This window comes from Ischnura elegans, chromosome X (assembly GCF_921293095.1).
Source record: "Ischnura elegans chromosome X, ioIscEleg1.1, whole genome shotgun sequence".
Classification (NCBI taxonomy): Eukaryota; Metazoa; Arthropoda; class Insecta; order Odonata; family Coenagrionidae; genus Ischnura; species Ischnura elegans.
In genome coordinates, this window is record NC_060259.1 from 80,494,723 (window position 1) to 80,518,369 (window position 23,647).

Consider the following 23,647-nt stretch of genomic DNA (forward strand, 5'->3'; position numbering starts at 1 on the left):
ACTGCAACGATGTTTCAGCGATGATGATGCCCAGGCGATGATGCCGAGGTGACCGCCATAGCGAAGCCGAAAAACCAAACGCGGGAAGATACAACAATGGAGAAGGATGTACGTCGCTGCTGGTATTGCCATCAATGAAGACAGGGACTCGTGTTAATGCCATATTTTGGCATTCCCATCGTAAGAAATGGCCCAAATATGATACGCTAAAATTTTTTCGCGTAGGAATTGTGAGGTCTAGGAGCCGATATTCACTTTTTACATTGTTTCTCATGGGATATTGTGCTTCGATTAACGTAATTTCGTTTATCGTCACATTTTTCAGGAACGGTAAGTGACGTTAAACGAGGACTCACTGTACACTAATGGTTCGGTAATGAATCACAATCAATGCCTTTCGTTTTCTTTGATGAAGAAACTACCCTATTACAAAGTTCTTGTTTTTACCGAGTAAATCGTTGGTCCCGACAAAAAAGGCTAATCCAATCTATAGTACAAGAAACATTATTACTAATTCCGAACCTCATTCCCAGTCCTGGCTTTTATAAAATGAACTTTATTATGAAGTTACAATGGCACTTAGGTGGATATACACTACATTACATAATAATCATTGTGCTACGCTAAGTTGTCCCAATGCAGCATCAATTATGGTTCTTTCTTCAGTAGGAGATGCTTCAGTATCCATGCAACATCATATAATAAGCTTCATTCATGCAGAATCATATTTACCCACTCATTACTGATCGTAAAATGGCTGTATGATAAGTCGTCTTTTAACAAACACTTGACTTTCAGAGATACTAGCATTTAAAAAATTCAAGCATGTCCGAGATTTTAAATTTCGCTCCAATGGAGTTGGCTGATGTGACGAGGTGTGGCGTAGAGGAACTCACACTTTGGGCACAGTCTGAACAAAGTATCCATTAATCTGTTGTGAAGCCTGGAACTGTTCAGCACTTTGCTCATTCTTCCTTCCTGCTGACAACGAATTTTTTTCGGCTCCAGCCACATCGCACGCGCAGCTAGATCAGTTTGTGAGAATTGTGAGCGAATGCAAAATAGTAATGCAGTGTTTCATTCTGCAGGATAACCACACTTTCCATGCCTTGCATAGGTCTATCAACTCATAAACAAGATCTCAGAATGCATCTTGTTCTTATATCGAGGATTTATCTATATTTGTTCATAATTTAATATGCGTATGACAAACACGTGACTCTGAAGCTATTCTGCAGTGCAACTATAAGTACAGGAGATTGAACAGACAAGGAACTATGGCAAGGTATGTTATTTTGCAATGACTACTAAAAGAAACACTTATGAAGTTGGTTATTAAAAACCTTCGGTTTTTCAATCGGGTGAACTTCGTTATAACGAGAGTTTACTGTACTATTTCCACACTACCAATATCATCAGAGAGCAATAAATTAAATTTAAAACATGTATAGTTACATAAAAACAACAAATAATTTCTTAAATCCATTGAATAAACTTAAGTAAAAAGTACATGCATGTGCTGAACAAATAAAATCTGAGAAAATACTTCCAAAATGTTCACCATTTGTGAGAGGGCGCCTTCCACAGAACGATGAAGGACGATGTTATGCATCAGAAAATTAGGTGGGTAGGTAATAGAGCCCAGCTCAGGCAATGGAGAAGGATAGGGAGCAATCTGGCATAGGCTTTAGCCTGCTTTTAATGAAAAGTGCCAAAGGGACCACTGATTAACATCCCATCTGGCATACATAGAGCTTTACTTGAAGTACCCTCCACAAAGCACTCATGCAGAGATGAGAGCAATCTCTCAAAAATCTTCCCAATCAGTCCATTCCATGTGAAACAAGATCTCTAGCCATCAAAAAAACCCAATCCCCAGCAGAAAATAAGAAACAGTGTCTCACTTGATTGTTGGTGGAACAATTTCCACGGAATCAGCCTCTGGAATTGTTTCAGGGGGAATCACTGCTTCTCCCACAGCTCCAGTTCTATTAGCCATTTGTAGCTGAGCACATCTAAGCTCTTCATTAGCTTCTTTCAGGGAGTCTCTCTCAATTATCAGCCTCTGAAATGGGTCAATAAAACCATTTGCTCAAACCATTTCCAGACACCAAGGACAATTTCATTAGCAAAATCAATAGACACAAGCCCATATCACAATGCCATCAAACACTTTCCATTATCTTCACAGTAGGAAAAAAAACAAAAACTTTCAACCATCTTAAAAACAATGACAGAAATATCTTTCCCTACCTCTTTCTCCCTGGATAAACATTTGAACTTCTCTTGCAATTTCTTGTTTTCAAATTCTGCCTTGTCAGCTTTCTTTGACTCCTCACTTAACTTCTGTTGCAGCTCAGCAGTTTTCTTCTTGTAAATTTCCACTTGAGGCTTCCATGTACCACTCTTTTTCAGTTCCTAACAACAACAAAATTGAGTAACCGGGTTAAACATGGTTAAGGCATTCCTGTTTTGATTGTTGAGCTTTCTCTCATCCCAAAAATATTTCCCATTAGACATTAGATCTGCTATGCCGATTAATTGACAGAGTAAATGGTGCAGATCAAAAGCATAAATAAATCTGAATGAGGTAAAGCATTTTATATTTTACAATTTAAGAAATAATAAGAAAAGAGAAAGGATGATTTTTATATAATTTTCCTCAGGTTATTCCACTTATACATACAGTAAAAAATGTTGTGGAGAACTCGAATTGTCAAGATTGTGGACTTCCAAGACTGAAGAATGATTTGATATCATCCCTGAAACGCCACTACCCTAATATGGAAGCAAAATTTACCTATGCTTGTGCAACAATATTGGATCCTCGTTTTAAAGCTACGCCTTTTCAAAAACCTGATGCTATTGAAGCCGCAACGGTGAAAATAATCAAAGAAATGGTGACCTTCACACAGACGGATTAAACCCCACTTAATGAACCAGCAGTTGAAAATGCAACCTCCACCTTAGACTCTCCTCGTGATAAGCCTAGTAAGGAGCTGAGGTCCCATTATAAAGACTACTTTTGCAAAAGTGTCGAGCAAAATGATAGCAGTGCTTCTTCTTGCGAAAATGAACTGATGCAGTACCTAGGAGAAAAAAAAACCTTGATCCAAAAGATGGTGAAAAAGTTTCCCATTACTGGGCTAACAGTGTCTTTCTGAGACTTAAAAATATAGTATTCAAGGATCTGTGTGTTCCTCCTAGCACTGTGTTTATTGAAAGACTATTCAGTACACCAGGGAATATATGCGATGCAAAAAGAAATAGACTTGATCCTGACCGAGTAAAAATGCTTGTTTTCCTTAACAAAAATATTGAATAGATTGTCATTTTCATTGAATATTTGACATTTTAACTCTCGTGTGTAACAGGTTTTATGTTTGTGTTTTTTATAGTGTATATGGGTGAGCATCCTTAAGCGTATTACTTAGGTGGCTAAATTAAATACTAATTTAATGCATAATATATTATGTAAAACATCTGAACGGCGTAAGTAATGTGGATAGTGATCTAAATTTAATTACAAAGAGCACAGTACATTATTAAGGTCACAATGTTTGTCTAAAACAGTCATTTTAGTTAACCTGAGGATATATTTCTATCACACTATTTTGCTATTTTTAGCACATAAATATAATTATTGGGCCGCTTAATTGTTTTGCTATTTTATTCTATTCAATTCTTAAATTTTAATGACAGCAACGCTACAGGTAAATCAATATCCAACCTGTTAGAAGGAATAAGAATCGATGGAATCGGAATAGAGAATCGATTTGAAGGAATTGGAATTGGAAACGGAATTGAAAAAAAGTAGAATCGACTCATCCCTATTATAAACTAATAATTTCAGGCCAATACACTTCTCAATATTTACTCAAATGAAAACGATATAATTATAAAAGGGAAAGGAAAAAGAAAAACACCTTGGCAAGGGGTGAATTCATATAAAAATCAGTGGCAAGGAACATGTAAAAACCTTTTTAACCAGAACATGACCTAGAAAAAATAATTGGTTACAACCTACTATTCATTTGCTAAAATATGTGCCCTTATATATTCTTACCTCTTCCAAATCCATATTTTGCTGCATATAGTCAGTATTCTTTTCTTCCAATAATTTAACTTGTCTCTTTAGGTCACCATACTCCTCTAACTTTTTTTTGTACACTTCTATCATTGCCTCATGCCTTGCTACTTTCTCTGCCGTTTCTCTGAGAATATCCATCTCATCTTTTAGCTGTCTCGCCTCCTCAGCACCTGCCTGTAACTCTTCTTGTCTGGCTTGTAGATCAGCCAGCTCCTTCTCCAGGACTCCAACCTTAGCCTTGTAATCATCCCGTGCTGCAAAGAAAATTATTACAACAATTAAATATATTGATGAGACATAAGCTTCATTATTTTCAAAAAAAGGTCAGCATTCACAAATAAATTAATAATATTAATCCCCTAAATTCATCCCTGTTATTTAGGCAGTGCAATGTGCAATATGTGAAAAGGTGGATACAATTTTATAAGACTTCTATAATTACAAATGAAACTAACTTCCAAGTGTTTCAAACATTGATACCATCCACAAGATGAGTCTATATTATATGATGTTCCAAAGTTATCCATACAAATAATTTAATGAATATGTGGGTGCATCCATATATTTTTCAACCAGAGATTTGACATGCGGTCAGCATACATGAATATGGATTTCTTGTGAAGATGCTGCCTAAGATAAACTGTTCCTGTCCATTACAAAAAATCAAAGCCAAACTAGAAGTATAACCATTAAACAAGCACCTAGCTCTGCACTAATTTACACTCCTGTGATTTTTGGGTGAAGAATTTTAACGACCTTCTTTAGTTTAACAAGGCAGTCCCAAGGTAGTTCCACGTGAGAGCATCAACATCATTGTCCCACATTGCAATGTTGCAGTCCTTGTCAGTCTGTCTATAATCACTCATTCTCTTGTTTAAATTGCACAATAGAATGTTCAAAATTTTGATTTAGCACTAGAAATTACTTGCAGTAAACTCACACAGAATTTAGCCAAAAGGTTCACCAATCAATAATTACTTTACCATGTAATGATGAAAGCCTTGATCAAACTACTTTGAACATTTTTCTTCTTCATTCAATTCATTATAGAAAATATACAGTCATGAAAGCCTTAAACCAGGGATTTTCCATTCGGAAACGAAATAATTTTGTACAAGAATGTAATTCTGTTGGTTCATTGCAGAATTTTCAGGAGGGTTAATGGGGAACCAGAGAGCATTTAACTGGAACTGAGTCTAAAAATATAAATAGGGCTACTGTGGAACAGCATTAATCAGGAAGTGGGTGTAATCTAAATTTCTCTGCAAGAAACGCACCTCACGAAAATGATACACAGCAGACTCCCGATTATCGGGCTGTGGTATATCCATGTTGTGGATTATCCGTGCATGATTTTCGCTCTCGCTCAATATTATCTGCGATCTATACAAAAAAAATAAAATTGAACACAAAATCACCGGAATTACTGCATTGATGCTACGATACACCGGGCTTATTATTTCCGTTAAAATCCCCTTCGTAAAACAGAAGCAATCGCACACTAGCTGCATTTACGGGAGTCCGGGGTTTCGGTTTTCCAAACCTCGCAGTGCGCGACTGAATTCCGTGATCACGGATACACGTCCCGCAGCGGTTGCCACCTGTGCCACTTGTGCGAGAGGCGACTACGTGGCGTGGTGCCTGACAGTGCAGTTTCCGACGTCGGGCAGTGGTTTTGAAGCATTCGTGCAAACCACTTTTCTGTGTCCGTGCTGTATATATAACAAAGGTAGGTGCATGGCATGTATTTTGACTGTGAAATTGCATTAGTAATTATGACCTCTGACAGAAGCATTCTCTGCATGGTCTTTCTAAAAAGATAATTTATGCTGTCTCCCTAACATAGGCTTTCTTCATTCTCTCCTCACCCTTCAACAATACCAATAACAGTGATAAATTAAAAGAAAATTCAGCATCCAACACGACTACCAATTTTGACTTACATTGCTCCATTTTATACATTTCCTCTTTACAGCTCTCAAGTTGTTTCCTAAGCTCTTTATATTTATGACCACTTTCACCAGAAATATCTTTCATGTCAAGTTGCTCCAGAGCTTCCATATCCTTTAATTTTTCTTTCAACTTTTCATTCTCTATTAGAACACATGACTTTTCTTCTTGTAACAATTTCACCTGAAAATACAAAATTAAATAAATAATTTTAGCTACATATCTTCATCAAATGAGCACCATCACTTGCATGAACATGTAGGACTCTGAAATTGAAAATAAGAGATCATAAACTTTACATCTTATTTGACCAGTTCGAATCTACGCCAAATTTGAAAGAATCCGACAAAATATTTTCAACTGTAACATAGAAAAAACAAAAAAAATTCTATTAAAAAAATGAAGGCCTGGCTATGAGCTTATCATGGTCCCCACTTCTACCTGAAAACTTCCTCAATAATTTAAAAGAGCACTTATTTCAGTACCACCACCCACTCCTAAATGAAGTAAACTATGAATTATGTGGCATGGATGACATTTTGCCCCTATGGACATAAAATTACATTTTATGTAAACCTACTTAATTCTCTAAACCAATATAAAATTAAAATTCACAGTTGAAATCTAAGACGAAATAGAATTTTCCCGTTTGACCATTTCTATTAGGGAAGGCAAACATGTTTGGTATTAATCAAAAACCAACATTTACTGATCATATCATGTGCTTTATCTCATAACATGCCCTAAGCCAAAAGTAGGCCTCCAGCAGCATGATCCACTGAGCAATCAACATACCTTTCATCAACGATAAATACCATAAACAATAGCCATTATAAAGACAAAAGCCACACTCGATGGGCACCTCCAGACAACCATTCATAAAATGAATGCCAAAAAGCTAAAGGAAGAAGCCATCACACAAATTTATTTTGTGAAACCAGCAGAAGCTCAACGATGATGGACAAGTTAATTACATTGGAATGACTTCCTTAAAAGTAGGTAAGTACCTTAAGCACCTTGGGATCAAGCCAGAAAAGTTAAAAACCGTGAACAATGGTGGCTCTTTTCATTATACCAGGACAATTTGGACTGCTTGTCACATCATTTGCTCAGCAATCCAAACCACATTGTCCGGTATAGTCCTCAAATTTCCAAAGCGGAGCATGAAGCCTCGCTAGCTCAACTGGCTAAAGCACTCGACCAAAAATTGGGAGCCCTGCGTTCGAATCCCAGTCAAGGCAAATTATATTTTCCTCAGTGGATTTTTCACACAATGGTTACTACAAATTAAGTCCTGATCATGATGCACTGCAGCAAAACATGTTGACTGCAATTAAAAATTACTGCTTCATGGAATTTTGAAAAGTACAATTACGTTTAAGTGATAATAATAAAATTCCACAAAGTATTCACTACAACAGTCAATTTTATAGAGTCAAAAAGGTGATGAACCATCAATGATTGAATAACAATAACAATTTATCACTCATCTCCGTTTTATTATGATTTACTGCATTGACAATTTTTAAAAAATAATTACAAAATGCTGCAATTATCAGACCCATTTTTATCAATCTCCCGATCATTACCAGGAAATTCGTGGCAGAATCAAAGAGGTGTAAATATGAATAGTAACATAAAAGAGGATGATTAACCCTAAACCAGTGACGTGCAATTCTTGTTACACTACCAGTGACGTGCGGTCTGGGAGACCACAATAAATCAAAAATTCATAAAATATTGCTATGTCATTTTTATTGTTTTGTTTAATTTTTCTTTGAATGCTTAACTATGTGGCGGCACGATACGAATTGCGCCCCACTATATCGAGCGCCAACTGGTCGTCAATTGTTCAGCTGCCTCACTGATGCCACCGCCAGGTGGCAGGCACGGCGACCCACGCCACTACAGGGCAGCACCATGACAGTCACACCCGATCCGCCCTAGGTGAAGGATGCCTTCACCGCGCTCAATGGCTTGTCTCGTCTTTATCATAGCTCTGTATTGGACGACCAATAAATCGTTGTTGTTTTCCCGATTCCGGCATTTATGTGTGTAAAATACCCTAATCCACTTCAACTATTTTAAAACTTATATTAAAATTTTTACACTCCCAATACGAACCAATTTGTCATAAAAAATTGTGATTTGAAGCAGGATCAAAAAAGTGATGCCAAAAACACTTGAGTTATAATTCTTACATTTATGTATCAATATTTCGCCAGATTCAAAAAAGGCCTTAAATGTTAAAGTTGGAAGGCTAAGTAGTAAGTAGCCATGACATTTATCCCGCTTATTCCTTTTCTTGATGCATTCTTAGTACATGACGTGCGGTCTCACAGACCGCTAATCAAGTTCAATTGCAAATTTACAGAAATTAATAGAAGGAACGTTAAATTTTAAGAGTGGGATGTCCTTGTTATGCAAAAATATGAAGCTAACGAGAATTATAGATATTTTGAAATCTTAATTTTGAAAATATTCATAATTTTAGAAACTCAGCGGTCTCTCAGACCGCATGTCACCGGTTAAGGGTTAAAACATCCAAATTGAGCATAAAAAAAAACAGAATGGAAAAGAACAGCTACACCACATATAGTATCTGGCCAAAAGACAGCATGCAGAAAAAGATAACTCATCATAATGCACATACCTGCATGTCCAATTCATGGCACCTTTGGGCCATCCAGTCTCTAGCATTAGTCATGGCCTCAAGGTCCTGAAGAAGTTTGGGCAACTGAGTATCCACTACTGCAGGATTTGGTGGAAGGCCTGCTGATAAGAACCCTTCACCAAGATTCGATCCCATCGACAAAGCACCAGCTCCATTATTTTCCAACTCTTGAATGGACTGCATGATCACTTGTTGGAGAGACTCCTCCATGTCCATAATTCGTTTTATGTATTCTAGATTCCGAAAGAAAACACCAACCAATATACCAATCAATTAAAAAAGCCACAGCATTTTTTTACCAAAAATACATTAATTTGAACAATTAACGATACACTTTACCTTACATACCCTTGCCTCATTAAATCACAAATTTCCCATCTATTATCTCATATTCTGAATACAATTGAGAGAGTATGTATATCAAACCCTGAGAAACAAGTTGCTACGAAAATAACTTAAAAGACTATTAGATTAATTCTTCGAGTAAATAGCCAATATAAATACAGCAGACTCCCGATTATCCGGCTGCAGTATATCGGTGTTGTGGATTATCCATGCATGATTTTCACTCTCGCTCAATTTTTTCCGCAATCTTTGTTGAAAAAAAATAAAATTGGATGCAAAATCATCAAATTACTGCATTAATTCTATGATACACCGGGCTTATTATTCCCGTCAGAATCTCCTTCGTAAAACAGTAGCGATCACGCACTAGCTGTATTCATGGGAGCACCGTGTTCCTGTTTTCCAAGCCTTGCAGTGAGCGACCACGCTCCATGATCACGGATACACCTCCCACAGCAGTTGCAACCCGGGCAACTTGACATGAAAGCGTAGTTAACAACGTCGAGCAGTGGTTTTGAAGCATTCGTGAAAATCACTTTTCTGTATCCATGATCACACAGCCACGGATGTGTGGTTTTCAAAACCAGGCCTTACATGGAGCATTAATAATAGGTACAAGTACAACCATGATCAAGAAAGATCATGGTTGTACTTGATCATGATCGCCAGATCATGATCTAAAAAGATCATGAACTGGCGAAGAAAGCTCTCATTGAGCCCGGGAAGTACTCTAAAATAACAGAATACCTGCATCAATAGTAACATATTGTTTGTTTTAGCTAAATTATGTACATTGCAAGACATTTAAGTGAAAGTTTGGGTTATCCATGTTTTCCGATTATTCATGCCGCCTCTCCCAGTCACTAGCCCGGATAATCGGGAGTGTTCTGTATGTACTTATTTCCACCTTGGTCCTAATGTAACCACTGGGAGATGAAGTTATACTCAGGTCATGGGCCACTCTTTTGGAAGGAAGCCCACAAAAAGGGAAACATATACATATTTCAATGACTACTGTATACTACACAATAGACAGAAGAAATCTTTCAAATCGCCTTTCCACCTTAAAATATGCAATCCTTTACTAAGATGCATAAAGGAGAATATCTTTGAGACATGGTACCAACTATTAGCAGCAGGATATCCTAAATTCCCTTAAGAAATACACCTTTATAGATATTGTCAATTCTAAATCATTGAAGAAATCTGAAAGGATAGATGTCTCATCATCTTATATTGTGTTAAAATCGCTTATACCCTTAAGATGAGTTTCTGTACATAATTTAGGCCATAATAGGGTGGTTTCCTATTTTTTTTAATTGCATAAATCGAAAGATTATTGCTCCTGGAGTACGTAATTCACGCTTTTAGATTTTTAAATGGCGATATCTATATTTCACGACTAGATGAAAAGGGAAAATTTTCGCACGAAAACTCGACGGCTAAGTATGTCTGCTGGGAAAAGCCTGCTTGACGTCATTCTGGTTACAGCTGCCACCGTATGAGGCCACCTTGGTACAAGGCTATGAGTACTGATACAATGCAGGCTGCTAGCAGGTAGCAGAGTACCCAGCTAGCAGGTAGAGCTTGGCTTTATAAGGATTATCAATACCTTATCAAACGAAGGAAACTTTCCGACCAAAGGCAATTTTAATAGGTGATTATTGAGAAATGTTTCCTTGAGCTCTGTAGCTCATGCATGCATTGGTAATCTCAGATGATGTAAAACTCCTGACTACTTGTATAGAATCTAGGTCCCTGTGACGTCACTTGGAGTGGCATCGCATGGACGCCAATCTGGCCTTTATCAAATGAGGTTAAAATTGACCATTAACATTTGTCTAAACTGGCATTTCTAAAACCAAATAATTTGTATACTACGAATACACTAATGGTGGGTAACGAATCACAATCAGTGCCTTTCGTTTTCTTCGATGAAGGAAACTACCCTATACACGAGGATGGCGTGGTCTATTTGGAGTAAGACTTATGGTCATGGCATTATTACTTGCTGATGCAATTATCATCACTATTTAACATTGGGAAATAATTTACCCCCAAGTTCAAGGGAAGTAACCAAACATCTTACCTTGCTTCTTGTTACAATTTACAGCACACCCCAAGATGAGTTGTAGTAGGCGTGCAAGTTCAGCAGGGTCACTTTTTTCCCCTGAAAGCAATAACCATTGTCAAAAGGTAAAAAGAGCACAAGTCAATTTGAGACAAGGAGATCACATTGAAAAATATTGTTATCAGTGACTACAAATAGGATTAAGAATAGGCTACAGTACCAACTATTTCAGGGTAATGACTGTGATGTCTTAAATAAACTAAAATGAATACATTCAAACTGAATACACAACATACTATCTCTCCCAACATCATTAGACAGAGGATGACAAACATTATTTCAACTCGGTCATGTAATAAGAACACAACTGTATCGCACGAGTCACTCTCTGAAGACAATGGCTAGTTCTCTTTCAAAGGAAGTGTGTTTCTCATGCTGAAGATGAAACCTACAGCGATGGGTGAGACACTGCATTCTGAAGCACAAACCCAAACAGCAACAGATAACACAAGTTGCCAGCAAAATATTCAGCACTAAATAACTAATGGCACTAAATTACGGCCTTTTGCAGGGTAGCTTGAAAAGAATTTCCGGAAACACCTGATTTTACCCTGACCTACTGTATATATCTGAATATAGTACCCCATTTTTTCCAAAAATGCCAAGGTAAAAGTAAAGGGGGGACAATCACCACGTTTACCAACCGATCTCAGATCGGTCTGAGCTCAGACCGAGCTGAAATTAGAAAGTGAGCTGACTCGGCGCGTTGCGTTTACCAACATGGATTTGACGTATCGATTGTTTCATAGAATCGATCAGAATCGATCTTCACCCATCGATTCTGTTTGGAAAGTGGTTTTGTTGTCAATTTAAAAACAAATTATCCATTATTTTACCTCTTTCCATCTAGAAGACGCATAATGTCCTCTTCTTTGATTAAATTTATTAAATGCATCGTCTCCTGCTCGCTCCATATGTTCCTCTTCCTTTCCAAACTCATTTCTAAAATCTTATTTCTCACCACGCCAACTCAATGAATCACAACAACCAAACGTGCTCTTGAAGAGTTACGATTGCATTTTGTCTGTTATGGGATGACAAAGAAGGAACGAAATGCGCAACGGAGCTGATCAGCTCGAATCGTTTACCACTCAGGCCGAGCTCTACGGCTCGATCTGAGATTTCAGACTGGTTTCGAAAGTGGACGGAGCCAGCCCGCTGACAGGCCGGCCTGGTCGGGCCGCTGCGTTTACTAACCCGGACCGAGCCGGCTAGACCGATCTGAGATCGGCTGGTAAACGTGGTGAATAATCAAATGCATTTTTTTAAATTTTCCCGAAACTGAAGCCTCAAAATTAGGGGGGGGACTATATTCAGAGAAATACGGTACATCAAAACTGCTTGAGACCTTAGGAAACCCCACAAAGAGACAAAGTCTCTCTTCAACACACGTAGGCACAGTTTATAGCTTACAATACACCCGTGCACTTACCGCCGGCCACCTCTGTCAACAAGCTATGGCATTAGGGTTAGGCAACAGACAGCCTAGGTCATATTAGGGAAGGGAGAGTGGAAGTCTCCTCAGCAAGCTACTAAAACTCTTAATCCTCAAAATATACCAGAATAGTGATCTATAAAATTAGAGATAAAGTCCGTAACAGGTTTTTATTTTCTACGTTATTTTTAATGAGATTTAATATTTCATTGAAAATCATTTTTATTTATTGTAAAGCAAAAAGTCTATGCCTTAAGTTGAAACCATGGTCGCGTAAATGTGTGCATAAATATTTCAGGAGAAAGCAAAAAGTTTCTTCTTTTTCATTTTTCATAATGAATTGCTTTCATAAAGTTATGCCTCAAACCATCGATTTCATTGTTAGAGCTATTTTTAAGCAATGGTAAACAAAGTAAAAGTAGAACTCCAAGTATATAATTATGATACATGATAAATATATACATAAGGCTGGCCCAAGATCAATCAGCCAATCCAAACAAAGAACTTGAAGTACATGGAATGAGCCTATCCCAAAGTTAAGATAAATTTGGCCAATCCATGGATGATCACTTTCTAAGGGAACAAATAAAAGATGCATGCAACTGCCTATTAGATACTTAAGTCCTTGTTAAATGATACATTAACATGTAGAAGTTAAAAGTAAATGCATGGACAAGGGAATAAATGCAAAATTGCAACAAGTAAGCACCCAACTTGAATGAAGACATGAACAGAACACATAAATGTTTCAATTTCTCATGCAGCATAACATGAATGCCGAGTAGACAACAAAGGAAGTAGGGTTAAGCAAAGGCAAAAAAGCAAAAGGTACACCACAATCCCATGAGTGAAACAATCATCAATTTGCTGCAGTACAGGCAGTAATGGAAATGTAAATGCAATAGCACTATCGCTGTAAAAAGGATGCGCAGTTCTTTGTATAAAACTCTTTTAAAAACTAAGAAATGTAACCATAATGAATTATGCATAAAAATAATAAATGGTTTGATTAGTATAGTTAAGACTTTAACCCTTGGAGTGTGGGAACGTTTTTATACGTTTTGCATGCTGACTGCAGCATTTACCCAAAAATTTTACTGCTATCTGGATATCTTGCACTTGGGCACTTTCCCTCGCCACAAGGATCGCTAAAGCCCTGTACACACGGCGACATTTCTGGCACCATAGATGGCGTGAAATACTGTGCCAAATCTTGCCGGATGGCCTGGCGGCAATCGATGGCGCAGTGCCTGCAAGCAATGTGTACACACGAAGCCCTCACTTGTGCCAGTGGTGGAAACAGTTGAGCCCGAGTGACCGCAGTTCTTCGAAAATGGCTGATATTCGAGACGTTCAGGATGTGTTAGGAGTAATAGCAGTGGTCGAAGCAGTGAGAGTGGTTAGGAGAGAAAGAGAAAGAAATAAAAGGTGGAGGAATAGAAGGTGGTGGACGAGGCCGTGGATACAGCGGAGAGATGAGGGTGGAAATGAGATTCACAGTATGCTGTGCAATGAGTTGCGAGTGCGAGAGTTATTTGCAATTTTCAGGATGGGATAAAGGATTAACTGGAGTGGTGAGGCAGTGTACTGGCCTTCCACATCCAAATCTCGGTAAAGAATGAAGGGGCATTCCTAAATTCAATCCCTGCGTGTAATGCGGATTGCACTAGTTGTGCAGTACACCGTCCGTCGGATGGGACGTTAAGCCGTGGTCCCCTTGGCGCCTTTCGTTAAGAGCAGGCTAATGCCGACGCCGGGTTTCTATCCACCCTTCATCCTCAGTTCCTAATCCCAAGCTGATCCATTCCTGATTTAAATATTTTAAAAAACTCTTTTTAAAATATATTCCATAGTAGTAACGAAGATAAGAAATCGAACTTTAAAATTTTAAACAATAAAATTCTTAAAAATTAACACAGAAAAAAGTTCCGTGAGCGAGCATCGATCTTGTTACCTTCACCTCCACAGTCGGATAACGAATCCACTGGGCTGTCGCCATAATGTTTCAGTCGGGCGTTCAAAACAGCTTATGTAGCATACCTTCATTTTTAACGATTTTTAATTGCTTTTTTCTCGGAATTTTACGAGAAGTGCGTCGTCTCGCTTCGGCATATTACATTTTTACCCATAAACTACCGATTCGCAAAATTTGAGCTCGATCGGCGATGCGAAGGTCGTGTATTCCCCTTGTTAGTTATTCAAAACACCTTAGTATGAAATTATGCCTATCAATTTCTAATACAAATCATTTCTCTGAAACTACATTTAAATTAATTATTATAAGAATAATAAGAATTATATCTCACCACGTTAATATATATCGAATACATAAATTATCGCTGGCCATCACAATATAACCACGCTATGGAAAACAGAAGCATCAAAAAAGACTTCGTGACCGTGTATTTATGCATAGTCTAATCAAGATTTGCAATAATTTGTTTGTCTATAACAAAAAATAGGTGCTTTACACTTAACTGAAGGTCTTTTTGATGTATAAACTTTAATCTTTAAGTATTCTGTCCTCCCAACTTCTCTCTTCTCAAACAAAACACAGCGGAATTTCGCCAGATATTGCTGCCAGATCGCTTGGAAAATAGAACGTTTTCTAATCCTTACCAGGGCCAGCAAATTGTATGCGATTATCTCGCGTACCAGCAGATGGCATGCGATGTCATTGTACACACGGAGAAATGTTCACCTTGCCACCACTTGCGCCATTTCCGGCGCCAGAAATGTCGCCGTGTGTACAGGGCTTAAGGGGCTCAATTCTACCAGACCAGACCTCGTGGCAGGGGATGCTTCCTGCAAAGGGGGTCTCTTCTGAACTGGCTGGCAGCTAAAATCCTTAACTCCCGCAGCTCAAGGGTTAAAGGCTTATCGTTGTTTTCTGATAATTCATTATTCCTGTGCCACCCGTACTTTGAATAATCATGACATTTATACTGTATGGAGAGGCAAAGCAGCCAATAAATGGATTGTCACATAATAAATTCCCCAAAAAGAAAATTTGACTGAGTAATGTAGTATCACCGGAATGATGAATAGAAGTGCATGACTGATTTTATTCAGAGCTGAATAATACTATTTTCTATTTGGATAGCATTGATGGGAGGAATATGTCTTCAGAAGTGGTTGCAATCAGCTGAGGAAATTCTTAAGCTATTGCTGCACTTCTCATGCATCCCTCCATTAGTATTTTGTGGAATCGATTATTAATTTTTGAAATCTTGTACATTTTAAATGAATAAAAGATCGTAGCACTTTTCCACGAGAATTTTTTTTCTCGTGGAAAAGAGCTACGATCTTTTATTTATTTAAAAATGTCTAACTTCCACTAATTGAAGCCTGAATCTGTTGAACATAAAAATTGTACATTTGAAATAATTTTTTACAGTTTGAAATTCTACCTCAAGGCTACAACAAGGTTAACAATTTGCCAGACAGCAGCTACAAAATGTAGCCATTGAAATGTGGATTTAAAAGTTTTGAAAATTTATGGCCTCCCAATCATAATACCGGTGATTTCCCAATGAACGAAAGAAATTTTTAGAAACATCTTCAGAGTAGAGATTGTATTATTTGTAAAAATATAAAATTCCGGTCCAACCAGGTATGAAAACAAACAAGCACTTCACTGTCCTTTCAGCCTTTTGATTGATGAAGCAATTCATTACACTGTGCACTCATCCAAAAGAGGAAAAAGTAACCACAAAAAAAAGGCAAGACAAAATAACAGTTACAAAGTAATTAGGTATCAACCATGGCCAAAAATTATCTCATAGTTGATTCTATACCAGAAAGAGGAAATGACACTCTGATAACCAAAAAATCTTTGTTAAAAAAATATAACATTAAGAAATAAAAAACTAATAATCCCTTAACTATTACGTATTTTTGGAAAATTATTCAAAAAATCTTCTACACATCACTGGAAGGTGAAAACATCAATTCAAGCCATCAAATCTCATACCTATTTTTAAAACATCTGGCCTAACAAAATCAGCATGAAGATTGAGACAATCTTGATAGTAGTCGACTATTCCCTCCACAATTTTCTTCAGGTTACTAACCTGCAAAGAAAAATTGGATTAGAAAAAATAGCAAATTCCAATTAACCACTTCTATTCAGGAACGACCTTCTCAGCATTTAATCAAAAATAGAGTGAATAAGAAATGAAGTAAATAAATTTACAAGAGCAATTACTACGTTTGACTGCAAAAGGCAATACATTTCCAGACAGTACTTGACTTAAAGAAATTATTTACAACAAGCAAGTCACCTGGCAATCAGCGGATTTAGGGTGGGGCCATGGGGGGCACATGCCCCCCCAGAGGCTTAAAAAACTAGACAAAATTTTTAATATAGTTGTCATTACGTTCATTTTATTTTGTGTATTATGGAGCCTCAATCATTTAATTTAATATTATTAACTTTCATATCAAAATAAAGAGAATATTTTCTACGGTAATTTTTGTGTTTTGTTTTTAATCTCAAATATGAGAAGGCCTGGCAGACCCTTGTTCACTCCCCAGAAAAAATCCCAGATCCACCCCTACACCTGGCAGTGCTCGGGAAGGATAGTAACCAGAGAAGTGGGAAACTGGGAACTTGGAATTCATAGTGACATAGCAGGACTATAAGGTAAAGGAACAAAGCAGGTGACGATATACAGTGAAACCTCGATATAACGACACCCCACGGTGCACTAATAAACACTCGCTATAGCGAATTGTCGCTTTACCGGAGGTGAAGCAAATAATAGCCAATATACCTGTTGCGAACAGATATACAGGAACAGGAGTGGTGCGGCGACAGATAAACATCTATCCGATAAACGTAAGCATAAATCCAGACGAAAGGCGATGTTTTTTTGCATCACTAAATTTCCTTACCTAAATAACGACCAACTATTCGAACAATTTATAAGTGCCGCACTGAATAAAAATCATGCAAAGCATTGTTTCGTCATCATTATATTTATCGAACGACAGTTTACCACATAAATTTGAGACTGAGCACTCCATTAACTTCATTTCTAACAGATCACTAGCAATTACAGAGGTTAAGGAGTCTTCATGAAAGTCTTCCGGCAGTGAAACCCTCGCTATGGCGAGAGCCAACACCGAAAGGGACTCGTAAAAACGAATTTTTTAACACGCTTGTTATAGGGTCAATTGACGGTGCATCGGCTATCTCTCGTAATAGCGGGGGTGTTGTTATAGCCCGTACTCGCTTTAACGAGGTTCCACTGTATATACATAAAATTATAACCCCAATCCTACGCTAATTTATCCCAAGATTGACTAAAAATTCAAGATATAATAAGGTAAGCAGAAGATGCTGAACAGCTAACAACGGATAAACGATTTCCAAATACCACACACCGCTTATATCCCGCTCAATTACAGTAATTGTTATCTGTGTCCATAGGTGCGTGGGCCAAAAACATTATGTGAATGCATACCCTAGCAAATAGGATTACGTCGTTAAGTGTCGTAACCTTTAAGTTTTGTTTTCATTTTGAGCGAGTAATGAGGCATGCATAACAGACAAGATGTCCAACCACAGACATTGTATGATGTAACTTATGAAACTGTAATGAGAAAATGATGCAAAACACATGTCGGGCACAACTGAAAGTAGCAATTACGGGTCTAGTAGTATGAGATGCACCTATGAACTAACTAATGTAACACAATCCTTGCAGCCATATAGAAATGAAATTTGGACACCCAAACAGAGATATTCTCTTTCATATATATAGATATTATCAAAGGCCCACTGAGTAAAACAGCACGACCAATGGATTTCACCAAGAGGTGAGACTGCTCTAAGGACAAGCCCACATATAAGAGCCGATTGGATAAACTAATTTCTTCTAGGGAGACTGGTCCACTGGAAAAAAATCTTGAAACTTACTCAACATAGGGCCAAAAAATATATTTGCCCCCAAAAATGTCTGACAGAGGGGGGGGGTGGCTCCCCTCCCTCAATCCACCACTGATATTCATGCACCAAAACCACATGCTTACATAGGATTCCAACATTATCTTAGTCTGACCTTGAGTCTCCAACTATTTCCAATACCAGTTTTGATTTTGGACATCCACTGAGAATGAAACCACTCTGGATCTCTGAAATTAAAATACAGTACGTAATTGTGCTATATATAAAAATTTCTGGTCCATTACTATTGCAAAACTCATAGATGCAAAATATCACACCATTAAAAAGATATCATGAATTTAAAATTCAATGACTCTAGGAGATCTCTTTAAAAAGAAGCTTAATTATGCTACTCTAGAGGTTGCAACACGTAACATCAAACCTTCATGTACCATGCATTCTCTTGACCTACTCTATGGAGTACATATTTCACAAACAATCATAGAAATAACTACGCCAGAGCATAAGAATAATGTTCCCATGACTCCAAAAATAAAGAACATTTTTTCCAGATAGGAGCTTAAGATTAAGTCAATTTGGAAAAATCACCATTCAAAATCAATAAATAATGCAATAAAACTAGAGCACGTACATTTGATTAAGGGCCTGAGCCATGGCCACTCCATCACTTATCTCCTCAGCCGTGGTATGGGAGGCATCAACTTCAAAAGTCTGCAACTGATATCAAGACCATCATTAGTTCAAAGACACTAAAACAGTAATAATGGAATAACGTGTCACATGCATGGAATTTTGATGACAATACAACACTGATACTAAGCAAATTACCCAAACCTAATAACACCTCTTTTTAGCTTTCATTTGCCCAAACCACAATTTCGAGTCACCGCTTACTAAACATTTTATTCCATTTTAGGGAAGTAATTTTTCAGTAATGCTTCTGAAGGCATAGATGGCCACAATTAAAATAAAATTCCCCAGAGGACAAAATACCCTCTATCTAGCCATTACATTGGATTTGGAGCAAAATGCATCAAGTTTCAGGGAGCACCTCTCCCCCATCTCCCACGGCTATGTTCATCCACACTAGCGAGATCCTATCACAGTCAGTTAGCAGACAATATCTTTCCTTTACTTATGAATGATGCAGTACACCACACAGGAATAATACTTAGTACTTATTTCATGAATAACTTTTGATGAAAGCATCTCCTAACTGAGACTGAATCAAATAAGTATTTTTTATGGGAGGCACGAATCTACAACTTCAAACACTGCCGATTCGAGATGCAAGTCGAGTGCTAGTGTGCCTTGATACACAACATGTAATATTTCAAAATCGTTTAAATATTGAGTTTGGTCCCAAACCTTGTCTATAATTCCCAACACAACAGTATCACTTGGCATATACGGCAATATCAAGCCGTAAATTAAAACAAATATTTCATTAATAATTATTTTACTTTCATTTTTATACTTGGAGCCTCCCTTTCTCTCGAAAATTTGTTTCCTAAACTAGTTCGCAAACACATTACTGAACTCCTATAAAAATATTTTAGATAATTTAGCGTTAAATACTTGAGAGCATGTAAACCAAAAAATGATTCATCTAGAAAATTATTAACTAAATAAACTCAGCACTACAATTAAACTTACATTTACTTTTCATTTCTTAACATTGAACCACAAGTAATGAGCCTAAGTGGTTATACCTAAACAAAGAGGAATGCAGGCATCCCACCATGCCATCAGTACATTTTAATTGAATTTAAATACATTTTGGTACGTATTTTTCCTATAAGGATGCACTTAAGTTTTATCGGAACTAAAAGGCGCAATGAAAAAGAAAGAAAATTTCACTACCCCACTATTATTAATTTCTTACGTCGGAGGTCTTAATGACAACTGAAATCATCATTACTTTGAGGCTGAGTAATACCATCACGATGAAAGATTAAATTAACATAAAGTTGCATTTCAAATCAATAGTCTTTCTCAATTCACAATTACAAGAACTGACAGTAGGAGGAAAGTAGGTGATTAAATTTCTCTCACATTAAAGGAAATGGTACAGATACAAACACTTACCCATTTAATTAAACTAACGCAATGTTGTCTATCATCCATTTTGAAAAAAAAATTGACGCGTTTAAATATTAGTATCAATCCTTTCCCCTTGACTATCAAGATTCAAAAGGTGATTCACGCCATAATTCTGCAATAATTGAGGTTACTCGATGGACAAGGGACATAGCAAGACATAACAACAATACAGTCCTCTTAGATCCACGTTCCAGGCGACCATATCGAAACTCGAAGCAGCGATAGCAGGTTGACAGCTTGACAGGTTAAACATAGGAACGGTTAAACGAAGCATTGCTCACGGTCCATGGTGCCGCTTTGTCCATGAAGTCCATGTGCGACACTCGTTCCCTTGGACCGCCGTTGCGATAGTAACACGGCGATGTAAACAGTGGGAAACAAAGGTGATATCAGTGATGGGTTACGGCATGAACATTAAAAATTAGGTAATTGTCACTAAGTCAGATTCGAGTATTTGAAAACTTTAGATAATAATCAGAAGCATTCTCATTTTAAAGTAATAATGTAATCTATTGTAAGCAGGTAGTGGAGTGAATCATAGTGGTTTAGGATGGTGTCTGAGGTTGTGAATAACTTACGAATTGCAGTAGCTGTGTACACCTAAAATTGGTGAGTCGCGTTTACATGCTGTGTGCTCTCTATAGTGTAACTTTCATATCCATTGGTATTTTTAATGGTTTTCCTATGCTCTTTCAGTTGAAACGTATGAATGACAACTCCCTTGTGATGTTAGATATGTGGTAATTTAGTGGCTAATGTGTATTATCCAAAGCATCAGTTATAAACTCCAGGTTAGAAGAAGGTAATCCGTTGTCTTCAAGATGTCCAAGTAATCGTCGGGAGTAAGGTATACCTACTACATGCTATTGGTAAATGCTACATTCTCATCTTTGCATCGCCCATGTGAAAGTTCTCGCCTCAGTAGGCAGTGTTACCATGAAAAAGTAGTTATATGTTGAGAAAAGTAGTCTTGTGGCTATGGCTGTGCTCCATCGTGCTTTGTTCACTTGGTTTTTGCTCCTCGTCTTCCTGATTCTACTCGTTCTGAGATTAGATGCAAGGACTCAATGGAGTTGGTTTATAGTATCCATACCACTATGGGTTTACGATAGTATACTACTAATTTACGTTTTGTTTAATATGATATCACATTGTAAGAATGGTCACGACAGAACATCTAATTCCATGATAAAGAAGGTGTGGTATGTGACGGCTTTGGTGTTGAAAATGGTGTCTCAAATTATTCTCTGTATTAAATTGGAGTATCCGTTGTGGAATTTATCCATGTACTGCGTTATGATACCTTTGTGGTTGCTTCTACCTGTTTTGTTGACTGATACATTCATGGCATTGTTAAGAGATAGTCGATATTGATGTAAATGAATAAATTATATTTATTTTGAATGAGTGTTTTTGAGATTATTTTTGCTAAGTCATTGGTTTCATTTAATTTTCCCAAATTCGAGTGCACTCTTAAATTTTTTCTCAGTAATGATTAATTAATTGCTACTCACAATAACATTAATTGCTCATGTATGTAGACTGTATAGTTTCCGGAATAGCATGGCTGAATGCCTGTAGCGGACTTCCTGGTGAAATTTAATGCATTACATTATTCCTAGCTCTATTATATCACCACACAACCTATATCTCTGGATATATCATTTACTTACGTCTTCATTTTGAATAATGCAGGATGGAGCATTGGAGAATATTCTGTGCATCCTGGTATTATGCCAGTGTGTAATTAATGCATGCTCAGGAGTAATACAGCTACAGAGCTTTTAATGCCCACTGAATGTGGAGAGACCAGGAAAGCTTTTGGGTTTCTGAATTGCTGTTTGGGAGTTTGCCCATTTTCAGAAAACATTTCCATGAATGGCGCTATCTGGGTGTTAGCTGAAAGCCCACCCCATCTAGTCTTTGGTAAGGTATTTGAAGGTTGCAACTGATAGTTAAACAACAAAAGGCACAAAGGGTACCGACCTCAACGAACCTAGTGCTATACTCAGTGTTGTAGTTGGGCTGGTACAGCATATCCCCTAGAATCCAAACTCGTTATAAGCTTACCGGTTAAAATACCTTCACGGCCGGGTGTATAATACATGTTCAGCTGTTGTAATTTTTGGTGAATACCACCAAAAAAAATTTTCCAACTACAGCACTGGCTATACTTGAAGTGCCCTTTACAAAGCACTCACACAGGGTTTGGGTAGTCTCTGAAAAAGCTCTGCTACTTCCAGAACTTGAACCTACTCACAGTACGGGAAGACATCAACCCAATTCCCTCTAGTCTTCTGTTGGACTCAACTCCATTATCTACCAACCTCAATGCTTTTGCTACCTTGTAAGGCAATGGCTGGCCCTTGAAAGTTTCTTTCAGTTAAATTACTCACCCAAGGGTAAGTACCTCTTCTTAGTGCCATTCACTACCCCCATGTCATTAGATCCGATTCCTTTTCTCCCTGGAATCAATCAAAGGGAGCATTTTGCCTTTTCCTCCTCCAAATGCACCTTCCCACCACTCATGGCTAGTTGCGCATTTACTGGCCTCCATAGAATGACCTCTCACACCAGGGTTGCAGTCCCCCAAATCATTAGATGAGGGACAATGCCACCTTCCCCCCACATTGCTGTGCCCCTGGATCATGCAAATGGAAAAGTAAAAATATTTCTTCAACTCTGCTCTCCAAATAGGGAGGAGGATTGTCACAAACAGGAATAATGTTATGCATCCGCTTAATTCCATCTTCATTGATGTCATGCTCTGTCCTACCTTATTTCTGGGATCGCACTAGTCTAAAATCAATCACTCACTCAGTGTTTCAAACTGAAGGTTGGTTTGGATAGGTGAGGGTAAAGCTCACCCATTTCTTCAGGCCATATTACACTTCAAGGGTTTTATTTTGGGAGTCTGAAGGCTTGACCCCAGATTTGAACCAGAGACAGCAACTAGGGTTGAATCACTGAGAGAGTGAATGTAAGATACATTTGGTAATCTTTCAGCT

The 23,647-nt window shown here is 37.6% G+C and overlaps 1 protein-coding gene and 1 long non-coding RNA gene across 5 annotated transcripts in view; one reads left to right on the forward strand and one right to left on the reverse strand.

Moving 5' to 3' along the window:
• Positions 1 to 20,804, reverse strand: part of LOC124171926 (protein Hook homolog 3) — a 36,695-nt gene extending 15,891 nt beyond the window's left edge. For both annotated transcript variants that reach the window (XM_046551355.1, XM_046551356.1), the window contains exons 1-10: positions 20,625 to 20,804; positions 19,168 to 19,253; positions 18,691 to 18,763; positions 16,599 to 16,698; positions 11,149 to 11,229; positions 8,694 to 8,947; positions 6,034 to 6,223; positions 4,067 to 4,344; positions 2,254 to 2,418; positions 1,905 to 2,065 (exon numbers count right to left, since the gene is read on the reverse strand). In XM_046551355.1, the coding sequence (XP_046407311.1) occupies positions 1,905 to 2,065; positions 2,254 to 2,418; positions 4,067 to 4,344; positions 6,034 to 6,223; positions 8,694 to 8,947; positions 11,149 to 11,229; positions 16,599 to 16,698; positions 18,691 to 18,763; positions 19,168 to 19,253; positions 20,625 to 20,663 (1,427 nt within the window). In that variant the 5' untranslated portion in view covers positions 20,664 to 20,804. The remainder of the gene's footprint in view (positions 1 to 1,904; positions 2,066 to 2,253; positions 2,419 to 4,066; positions 4,345 to 6,033; positions 6,224 to 8,693; positions 8,948 to 11,148; positions 11,230 to 16,598; positions 16,699 to 18,690; positions 18,764 to 19,167; positions 19,254 to 20,624) is intronic.
• A 99-nt stretch (positions 20,805 to 20,903) lies between these two features.
• Positions 20,904 to 21,569, forward strand: LOC124171928. 3 transcript variants are annotated; one of them, XR_006868015.1, is made up of 3 exons: positions 20,929 to 21,064; positions 21,159 to 21,248; positions 21,336 to 21,569. It is a non-coding gene; the product is annotated as an uncharacterized LOC124171928 (long non-coding RNA). The 3 variants fall into 3 exon arrangements; XR_006868014.1 differs by having other exon boundaries at positions 20,935 to 21,064; positions 21,162 to 21,248; XR_006868013.1 differs by having other exon boundaries at positions 20,904 to 21,248.
• The last annotated feature ends 2,078 nt before the right edge of the window (positions 21,570 to 23,647 follow it).